The sequence below is a fragment of the Cupressus sempervirens genome, chromosome 3, assembly GCF_028749045.1.
Source record: "Cupressus sempervirens isolate cs-2001-9-10 chromosome 3, ASM2874904v1, whole genome shotgun sequence".
Lineage (NCBI taxonomy): Eukaryota > Viridiplantae > Streptophyta > Pinopsida > Cupressales > Cupressaceae > Cupressus > Cupressus sempervirens.
In genome coordinates, this window is record NC_143120.1 from 1,112,385,937 (window position 1) to 1,112,397,510 (window position 11,574).

The 11,574-nt window shown below is 39.6% G+C and overlaps 1 protein-coding gene across 10 annotated transcripts in view; it reads right to left on the minus strand.

Annotated features, from left to right (window-relative positions):
• Positions 1-11,574, minus strand: part of LOC149570682 (P-loop containing nucleoside triphosphate hydrolases superfamily protein) — a 188,976-nt gene that overhangs the window by 176,358 nt on the left and 1,044 nt on the right. For 7 of the 10 annotated variants that reach the window (XM_089823228.1, XM_089823224.1, XM_089823227.1 and 4 more), the window contains exon 2: positions 11,488-11,571. The exons of the other annotated variants lie outside the window; for them this stretch is intronic. In XM_089823228.1, the coding sequence (XP_089679354.1) occupies positions 11,488-11,571 (84 nt within the window). The remainder of the gene's footprint in view (positions 1-11,487; positions 11,572-11,574) is intronic. 10 annotated transcript variants of the gene reach the window in all.

Here is an 11,574-nt window from a genome sequence, read left to right on the forward strand (position 1 = left end):
CAAGGTTAGGAGAACTTAACCACCAGGTAAGTATAAGAGGATGTGATCACAACCCCATGCACTGCGTAGGCATACTTTTAGTCAACCAATTTTAAACTTTTAAATCAGCCCCCATCAAGTAAATCTTTTGTTGGTTTGTGTTGTTGATTATGATGTTGCAGGATTTGGCCTGTAAGAAGACAATATTCAGAGAATGTATTGAACCTGAATCCTAATCCTCAAAGTTCAGAAGGTCAAGTTCAAATGTTCGAAGCTTGAGATATAGTTCAAATATACATGGCACTTGGTTCAGAATCAAATTTAATGTTCAAATTCTGACTTACAATTTCAAGGATCGCCCTCCAAGTCCAACATTATGAGCACGGGTTGTCGGTTCATATATTAAAATCATCAAGTATTGAGGTTCAGTTTTAAAATTCGGAATTTTTTATTTCGAAAGTTCCATGCAGAATTAATGGTTTGAAGAAAGTCTACAGTTCAAGTTCAGATTTTCCAATTTTTGGCCTAGTTCTGTGATTCGAATTCCATAATCCACAATACCGATTCAGAGTGTAGATTTCAAAACACAGTCTCATTTCAAGTTTAAAGGCCCATTCAAATTTCTCGAATGTAGACTCGGTCCAAAAAGCTATGGTTTAAAGTTCAATGGCACAACTACTAGCCCAAAGTACATATGCTCTGATGCTTAAAGAATTAATGTGGTATCTTTTGTGAGGAGAAACCATCCTAGAGCGATGCTAGCAGCTTGACATTCACATTATATGTTCAAATGTTAACAATGAGGAAAGGCAATTCAGGGATTCCTCCTAGTATGCAGGGGTGATGTGTTTTGAAGACAACGGAATTCCACTCGGGTTTTATAAAGATAGAAAATGGCAGTGAAACTCAATGGTATTACTGGTTCCTCAAAGAGCACTATACATACCCATAAAAAATCTATAGTTGACCCTGTGAACTGTTAAATGCAAATTATTTAGAGTATTTTATGTATATCCTCAAAGGTACCTCTGCTCTGAGGAATTTCCGTACTGTGTGAAATAACCTATGAGAATGGAGAGCTAAGTTCACGCCAAGTTTACCTTGTTTCATCTATGAACTGATCATCCTCTTGTCCGCCAACTGCTGCTATGACCTATACAGCTGCTCTCATCAATAGCCAACTTAAGCACCATTTTCAGAATTTATAATAGCACCGGAGGATCAAACTTTTGTCAAACATAAGCACTCAAAATTTCTAGGATATAATATGGAAGCCCAAAATATATTAACCATCCTACAAATTTGCAAATATCTGTACTTCTTTGTTTACTCCAATCTGATAGAAATTTGAGAACTGTAAACACTATTACTCCATTTATAACTCCACAACTAAACTTTGAACGAACCTTTGACTGTACCCAAAAGAATGGCAGGTCCGTGGCTCTGATACCACTATAATAATCCAAGCTTGGCCTGGTCAAAGAAAATCAAATTGGGACTAGAGACATTCTGTCAAATGGTTGGCATGTATCCTGGGTCTTTAAGTCTTGATACTGCTGTAAGAAATCAGATTCTAGGAAATACAAGAATATGACAAAGACTTTGCAAAACAATGTGAAATTCAAGAAACAACAGTGCTAGATTATACTATTCTTCACTATAGCAGACTTATGCAATAATATAACTATCCGGAATCATAGAGACAAAGACTAATTGTATTACAACGTGCTAGCTAGTGTTTATACCACTAACACAAGTTTCAAACACAATGGAGTGAATAAGTGGAACCTGGAGTGAATATAGTGTTTATACCACTAGCGCACCTAGGACGCTGCCCCAGGACCCCGCAGGGGTGCTGCCCCCAAACCCCTATAGAAATAATCTAGAGGGAAACCACGCCGAATAAACCTCTGAGTCTGATTATGCTCCACATCACAACAACCACAAGGGTACTGTGGGGGTAGTGACTGAAGGAGAATGGCTCGAATCGCCAAAACATCGGCGAGCGAGATGTAGTGAGGGACTTTTGGCAAAGACATGACAGAGATTGGATTTGATAGAAGAGATGCATGAACAATTTTTCAACCTATCCATCATACCTCGAGCAGAAGAAAACCAAGGTAGAAACGCTCGAGGAGGCCGAAGACACTGAGGCAACGAGAAGTGTCTAGAGGACACTACACGGTGGTCAGGGAAACCCTCCACAATCCAATCCTAGCAGTTCAGGAAGACAAGTAGGTTCAGGAGAAACACGACAAAACATGTCGCAGAAACAAAAACTACCCAAGTTTACTAGTGATGGGAAGGAAGATCCTATCAGACATTGTTGTACCTGCGGAACTATCTGGGCAGCAAATGGGGTGACCAATCATAACGAATTGCTTAACCAATTTCCTGCAACCCTAAGGGTGTTGCCATCAACTAGTACTCAGACATGGACAAAGCAAACATAGGTTCACGAGTTGACCTGAAGAAGGCATTCCATGCGAAATTCAAATTGCTTCGGGACAATAATGAGATCACCACAAAAATCTACAGTGCTAAACAAGGGAGGAAGGAAATTGTTCGAGCCTATAATAGAAGGTTGAAGGAGTTGCTCAAGAAAATGGAAACCCAACCCGCGAACGAATTGAAGAATAGATGGTTCGTCGATGGACTTAATGCATCTCTAAGAAGAAAAATGAAGATAGTACCGTCGACGTTGTATGACAATGCATACGATAGAGCTATGAATTTGGAAAGTGAAAGAAAAACACTAAAGAACAAAAGTTGCGAGTTTTATGACTTTGACAATAAGGAATTTGGAAAGTGAAAGCAAGTTGCAGTCTTATGACTTTGACACTTCCTTTGTCAAGGGAGCGCAGAATGTTGTTGTTGGTGCCTTATCTCGTCGTCCGCATTTGAGCTCTAGGGCAGAGATCTCAAAAAATTGGAGACATTTGATTATAGCAGAGTATGCCAAGGATTCTTGGGCTTCAGGTATTGTTGAGGGGACAATACAGGATGATAGATACTTGATTGTGAATCATCTCATCATTTACAAGGGGAGAATATTCTTAACCCTAGGATCTAAGGTGAAGAACATGGTATTGAGGGTCTTTCATGATACACCTATGGCAAGTCATCCTGGGTAATTTAAGACTTATAAACGAGATTTTGAGAGATTTGCTTGGAAGGGTTTGAAATCAAATGTTCTTCGTTATGTTAGAGAGTGTCCTACTTGCCAACGGAATAAACAAGAACACACATCCCCTGCAGGTTTGTTACAGCCATTTCAAATTCCTAATAGGAAGTGAGAATACATATCTATGAATTTCATTACAGGATTGTCGAACGCAAGGTAAGGATTGCATTTATGTGGTAGCCGATCATTTGACTAAGTATGCTCACTTCTTTCCAATCACTACTATATATTCAAATGCACAAATAGCAGAGTTATTCTTCTGTGAGATATTCCATTTGTGTGGGTTGCCTCGGAGTATTGTTAGCGACAGGGATAGTCAATTTATGAGTCAATTTATGAGTCATTTTTGGCAAGAGCTTTTCAGACTTTGTGGGACTAAGCTCACTCCGAGTACTAGTTAACACACACAGACCAATAGTCAAACAGAGATAGTTAACAAATGGGTGGAAGGATGTCTCAAGAACTACATTGTAGGGCAACAGAAGGGATAGGTTAAGTGGATATATCTGAGTATACTTACAACACCACTTATCATCTCTATTCAAATGACACCATTCATGGCCTTGTATGGTTATGAAGTGCCTACTTTTCTTAATTTGTTGATGAGTGACAGTAGAGTACCTAGTGCTGGGAATATGTTACAGGAAAATAAGGATATCATGAGGGCTCTCTAAAAAAAATCCAAAAGGCAAAAAATTAACAAAAATTGTATGCAGATCAGATGAGAGTTGAGTGCTCATTTGAAGTTGGGGATATGGTATACCTGATGTTGCAGCCTTTAGACATCCAACTCTCAAGAAGAGTGGTGCGGAGAAGCTCAAGCCACGATATTATGGACCTTTCAGGATCATTAGGTATGTGGGTGAGGTGGCTTATGAGCTAGAATTGTCAACGATATTATAGTGCACAATGTTTTCCATGTATCACGCATCAAGAAGGCGTTAAGACACCAAGTGATTCCTTCCACTATTCTACCACGCTTGGATGATGAGGGTAAGTTGAAATTAGTACCTGAGGCTATTTCAGATGTCAGGGAGAAACAATTAAGGCAACAAGTTATCAGGGAATATTTGATCAAATGGAGGGACCTGCCATTTGAGGATGCTGTTTGGGAGAGTGAAGAGATTTTGCAACATCCAAAGTTCAAACTACTTGGGGATGAGCAATTTCAAGAGGGGTGGACTATATTGTCCCCATTTTTCTAGCATCTCAATGGAGTTCTTAGCCTTTCATTCTCTGAAGGCTAAGAGAAGAAACAAGGGAGAAATCAATTAATTATAAGGTTATCAATATAACTTTATATTTAGTTAATGTTAAAACAACAATATAAAATTGTGATATTGCTATTAGGATTTCACTGTGTGATTTTGAGTCAAACTCATTTACCCATGTTTCATGAGTAGTGATTCAACATAAATCCATCTCTCATGAGAATAAATGGAACACTTAGCACTCATTGGATCTAGGTGATGCTCGCAAGGGTGAAGCATCTCGGGAGATTCAACATGAATCCATCTCTCGTGAGAATAAATGGAACACTTAGCACTCATTGGATCTAGGTGATGCTCATAGGGATGAAGTGTTCCATTTATTCTCAAGAGAGATGGATTCATGTTGAATCACTACTCATGAAACATGGATCAATAAGTTTGACTCAAAATCACACAGTTAAATCCTGATAGCGATATCACAATTTGACTTGCTGTGGAAATTACCTCCTACTTAGCAAACAATACAATGTCTCTAAACTTCCTATGTTGTAGAAGTTTCTTGAAGGAATCCACCTCCCCGTGTTCCTAGAAGGCTCTCCTTGTGTTTCTAGAAGCTTCTTGTAGGACTCACCCTCTTATGTCTCTAGAAGCTTCTTATGCCTCTAGAAGCTTCTTGAAGGATCTACCTCCTCACGTTCCTAGAAGCTTCTCCTTATGTTTCTAGAAGCTTCTTGAAGGACCCACATCCTCATGTCCCTAGAAGTTTCTTGAAGGATCCACCTCCTCAATGTTCCTAGAAGCTTTTTGAAGGATCCAACTCCTCTTGGAGAAAAAGTATAAACAAGAGGGGACAATTAAGATTTGGATCATCGAATTCTTGACAATTGCTTTGATATGTTCATTTGTGGAGCCAACAGTTTCTACAAAGCTATATCATTAGTCATTGGGAATGATCACTCCCTTTGATAAGCATAACCGAGGTGGTGAAAGATCCTCCGAAGGGTTGCAGCCGTTTGGGAAAATGATATTCAATCTTTCACATTGGTATAATTATGTCAGCTTTCATGGAGGTCAACTTGGTACAAGAGAGCTTCCAAAAAACATTCCTTTGTAAGCCAAATGTCTTGGCCATCACTCAAAGATCATAATCAGTCATTTGCATTTCCATTCTAATACAATGATTAGAATTTTTGAAGAATTTTGCAAGCATTTCTATTGATACCAATTCAAGTTATGCATATTAGAAGCAATCTGCAAGATATCCCTTTGTGTAAAGTGTTCAATAAGGTCAAAAATCATGAAATTGCAATAACAAATAGTAGGGGCTATTACAGCCCCTAAATCATTTGACCCAACGGCAGAAGAGAATAAGGCCTTGCTTGCCAGATGCAGGAAGAGAGGCACTAATTGATAAGCTTGGCAATCTTTGTAAAGAGGTTTTGAAGTTAGGAGAGGCTATCTTTACTAACCTCGAAGGATTGAAAGAAGATATTGATAAGTATAAGGAAGTTATGTCCCTATTGCAAGAGGCCATAAGAAGGTTGAGAATGTTGTTAACTTAGGAATACTAAAGACAAGTAAGGAGCTTTGACACAAGTCAGGAGCTTTGATTCATCTCCATTAGATACTTTTTTTGTCAAATCTGTTAGTGGTGAACTAAGTTGTGAGAACCCCTTCACGAACCTTTTGTAATAATTGCACAATCCAATGAACCCATGTAGATCAGAGAGTCTTGGGTGGTAGCCAATCCAAGATGCCGTGAATCTTTTCCAGGTGTACCTGAAACCCCTCAAGCACTACTTATGTGCCCCAAATACAATATCTCTATCATTCCCAATTCGCATTTGAATCTCGTGGCAAACAGTGATTGTGACTTCATAATCCTGAGCACTTTATCAAAATGCCTCAAGTGTTCCTCCCATGTCTTACTGTAAATAAGTATGTCATCAAAAAACATCAATAGGAACTTTCTCAATTATTTGTTGAAGATGTGGTTCATGCATGACTAGAAAGTAGTTGGAGCATTGGTCAAACCAAATGGCATGACCAAGAACTCCTAATGGTCATACTGACAACAAAAAGTTGTCTTGTCCACATCTTCCTCCCTCGTGCAAATCTGATGGTAACCAGAATGGAGATCTATTTTGAAAAAATAGACATCACTGTATAACTCATCCAAAAATTTGTCAATCCTGGGAATGGGGTACCTATTTTTGATGGTTTTCTTGTTCAATGTACAGTAGTCTACACCCATCCTAAGGGTTCCATCCTTCTTCTTAACCAAAATTACCGACGATGCAAAAGGACTGGAAGTCCAAAGTAACAAGAATCGGAATCGGATCGTAATCGGCAAGGCCGAATCAAATCGTGAATCGGCCATGAATCGGAATTGAATCGCCCACGAATCGGCAAATTTAAAAAACCCTTGAAATTTAGTGAACAACTTATTTCATAAACCCTTTATCGCTGATTCGATTCATTGATTCACAAAAAATCGTTTGGCTTGAATCGAATCGCCGAATCGCGTGAATCGCATGAATCGCCGTGATTCTTGGAACTATGACTGGAACTGAGCCTAATCCATCCTTTCTCTAGGAGTTCTTGGATCATTTTTTCTATCTTATCATTAAACCTTTTAGGATGGCGATAGGGTGTAGTGATGACGAGTTTGGCTCCTTCCTCCAACTCAATGGTGTGCTCAAAGCCTCTGTGTGGAGGGATGCAAGGAGGGATGTCCGCAAAGACCGTACTATGCTTATCTAATACTATGTGAAGCTCATCATCCTAGTAGTCAACCGGTTGCCCCTTCATCAATTTTGCTGCGACCAAACAATGTGCTGCCCAGATAATGTCATCATGTCGAAAAATGTCTTCCATCCATCGTGGTGAGATTTCCTTCGGCCCTTCATTTGACATTCTCCTTAGGACCACCTTCTTTCCATCCACTTCAAATGTAAACTCCATTCGTTTGAAACTTTGTGTGTACTCATCTAAAGTTTCCATCCACTGGATGTCGAGAACGACTTCCATGTCATCAAGATTTAGAACAAAGAAGTCTTCTGTCAATGTATGGTTCCTCATGGGGATGCTAAGTTGTGGGACCAGATAGGTACACACTAGGAGGTTTCCACCTACTACCTTGACTTGGAATCCTACATGTTCCTCTGCAGCCAAACCTCTTCGTTTTACGAGTGATGAATTAATGAAATTGAGTGTGGCCCCAATCCAACATGACTATGACCTGTTGTCCTTGGATAGTGCCTCGTACTTGGAAAATAGCACACCTCGGAGTGCCAACAAGACCGATGGTACCTCCTCAACATACTAGCGTGACAATCCTCTCTACATGGTTCATGTTAACCTCTTTGGAAGCTTGTTGATCCTCAAATCTTGTCTCGTGGCTTCATCCATTGATTGCTTCTTTGGAGGGATCTTGTTGTCTTTCCCCTTCGGAGCAAGCGATAGCTTGGTGTGTGAGTAACTTTTGGAAGAAGAAGAAGATGTTTCCATGTCCCATGCCTTCTTGATTGTTGCCACGAGTGTGTTGGGGTTAAAATCCTTCACCCAACCCTGCAAGGGCTCGGTCAATCCATCCATGAATGACAAGTCTTCTCTCTGAAATGTTTGTCACTAGTACTAATAGTCTCTGAAATTTTGTAATGTAGCTCTCGACTGATCCAATTTTCTTTAGTTGCGCCAACTCCTTGACGTTGAGCTCCAGATCCTTACAATCAAAGCGGTCAATAAGTCTCTCCATGAAGTCAGCATATGAAGTTACTCAATCATGATCAAGGGTAACCATCTCATGGTTCCACCATTCATGAGCAATTCCCTCCAAGTGAATTGTCACAAACTTGATTGCCTCTTCTTCAGGCATGGGATTGAGCTGGAAGTATGTATCAAACTTTTGAACCCATGCTCATGTTGATGTATGCCCAGATCCATCAAAGCATGATAAGTTAATCTTTCCAATCTTTTGTTTAATTTCATCATTGTAATTTCCCTGCCTCCTAGAATATCTCATCCGCAAATCCTTGAAGGATAATTCCGCTCCAAATCAGGCATCAAACCAATCTTGTCAGAACTGATCGTGCATTTCGAGGGAGGTAGGCTCTTGTTCCCCGCATTGTTCTAACCGTTGGGGAAATGTCGGCATCATTGGTTGTGTGTGGCAGCGCTCTGTGTGAAGTCTCTCATTGACAAAATTATCACCATGCTCTTTGTATCCTCCATTTGTCCTTCCTTCTGCCAAAAGTCGACGAGTCTTACCAATTTGTTCTTGCCCCTTCGCCAAGGTCTCACCAAACTGTCGTTGTCCATTCAGCATAGTTTCACTCAGTTTGTTGTTGTCTCTTGTTAGCTTCCTTAGAAGTTGCATCATCTAAGTGCTTGATTCACCCATCCTTCCTACTAATCAAGATCTTCACGGCATCCAATATCACCACCAGGCTCGCAATATCACTACCTTTGATTCCACTGTAATGTTCCCAAGATGATCTTGGTTGTAGGTGATCTTAGGCCGAAGACAATCTCAATCCAAAGCGGATCTCGACCCAAAGGAGAACTCGACCCAAAAGAGAACTCTATCCGAAGGAGAACTTGATCCGATGGAGAACTCTGTATGAGGGAGAACTCCATTTGAAGGAGGACCTGGTCCGATGGTGAACTTCGTCCAAAGGAGAACTCCGTCCAAGGGAGAACTTGGTTCGATGGAGAACTCGATCCGAAGGAAAACTATACCCAAGGGAAAGTACCCAAGGGAAGATATCCAAGGGAGAGCACCCGAGGGAAGGTACCCAAGGAAAGTTTTGTTGCCACAATACTGTTTGAGGAATGTGCCGAAGGGAGTGATCTAGAGATGTCAAGGGAATGATATAATTCACTAAATGCACCACATAATAGTCAGACATAGAAGCACGTGCCAATACAAAGATGTAACAATTTATTGTCAAACCCCAAAATATTAGATTTGCAAAATAAAGATGTTGTTCCAGATGTGCCAAATCCAAAGCAAAGAAATACAATAGATGGAATAGGGTGAGGGTTGATTCCCAATGAAAATGCAAGAGCCAAGTAGGGAAGATCTCTCACTTCCAAAATGGCAAACAACACAGAACTCCAACAGGAATTTGCATACAACAAAATAATCCAAATTGCATGCCTTAAACAACCTACAAGTTGGCCTGAAGCATTACAAAAAGCACCGTAAACCGACAAACTAAAAAAAAATTGAGCCCGAAAGATTGAAACATCAATTGTTGGCCACATTACAAAAATTGTTATTTGATAAAATTAGGGAGATCACATATATTAAGATAATATCTTATACTTTCTATAATAGTCAACTACTTGTCTGTAGTCTGTCTTTCAGTCTAGATAGGAATGTTTCCTATCCTGTCTCTTTTGTCTTCAATCCAGATAGGAATGTTTCCTATCTTGTCTCTAGTTTTGTTTCTAATTCCGTCTTCAATCTACGTTGTTTCGTCCTTGTAATTCTTTATAAGGAACACATTTGTTCCTCTGTTAATCAATCAATCATCCGAAAATCCATTAATCTACCAATTCTTGAATCTTGTAACATGGTATCAGAGCCAATACTTGATTTATAATTTCATTCGAAATTATTTGCTCAAATTTCTTGAATTCTGGCTAGGGTTTCTGTTCAGTTAGCAAATCACGTTTTTCGAGTTTTCAAGGGCAGTATTGTTTTGCAAATAGCAGGTAGTACAATTGAGAATTCAACTCGACGGAAAACTTTAAAAGAAACGCATAGATAAAGCAACATAGCACAATTCAAGGATAATAAAGTGTCTTTATGATACTTTATCGATGCATTAAAACAAACAGGATGCACCTACGAATCCATAAAAAAAGATCTTAGGGTTGTCTCAATTTGAGGACAGCAAGTAACAATGCAGGATTGAGGGTTTTGCAAAAATGGAGTTAAAATGACTTTACCAAAGCATAGAATTTGTTGATTCAATGCATATAAGACCTACCTCAACCCTTGGAATGCAGAATGGTGTATTGGAGTCAAAGATTCTCTTAATAATTAGGCCTAATTAGTGTACAATCAGTCCAATTTTGAAGCCTCTGCTCCAAAACAGTCACACCTTGTTTTCACATATGTTGTGTAACTCCGAAATGGGTACCTATAACCCTGACCATTTTGTGAAGATCCTGTTTGTGTCAAGAACTATGACAGTTTTAGTCCCTGATCAGGGCTACTAGGGACTCAGACAGTTTATAAGAAGAGTATCACAGTTGGAGCAGTCAGAGTTTGGTAGCTTGTCAAGAGTGTCCATATATTGCAAATGATTAGTCGAAAGTGTTCCCAAGGACTGTGGAGTCGTGTGGACCATTGAGACTTTGAGTGGTGTTTTGTAGCCTATGAGGCATAGGATCTTTGTGAGGAGGAACATGAGGGTTTATAAGAGATGGTAGGGAAGTGTTGTTGGAAACCAATACTTGAATGGACCCTTATCTGTTTTGCAACCCTAAAATGACAAAGGTCTGACCTTGAGGGAGAATTGGTCCAAATTAGTTGTGTGCTTGAGGGTAAGAGGATGGCAATAGCCCATTGTTGTGAAATATGTAATCAATTGCCCATCAATCCACCTTCTTTTGCATCAGTGAAACCAGGAGGTGTGATTACGAAGTCACTGGAATTGCCTGACCTCCAAAAATTGATGGGTATGCCTTGGCGGAAAACTACTCAGCAGAAGCACTCTAAAGTACCATTTTAATAAGAATAAGTTAGACTGGCCTGGAGACTCACCAGCTGAAAAAGAAAATTCAGAAACAAAGAATAACAATTTTCTGTCATCTTTTAAATCCTTTTACTATTTGTGTCCTGAATCTTGAATTGTGAGGCATTTGACAAGTTTGCTGCTTATTGAAATTCAAAACGTAAGCCCCAATCAAGCTGTTGTCAAGGACAATGAGGTGAACTTAGGGTTAAATTCATTTTGGGAAAGTAGACTAAAAAGATTGTGCTTTGATTCTTTTTACTCAATGAGAAATGAGTTTAAGATTGATTGGAAAAAGTACTGAGACCATGACAAGAAAGTATGCTGAGAAGTCCTAAAGTAAGTTTAAATGAAGATAGATGACCTTGGTTACAGTTAGCATCCTGCAGAGAAGGAATCTGGACATCACATAGTAATGATCTGCATTGTCTCCAAGCCAAACTCGAACCTG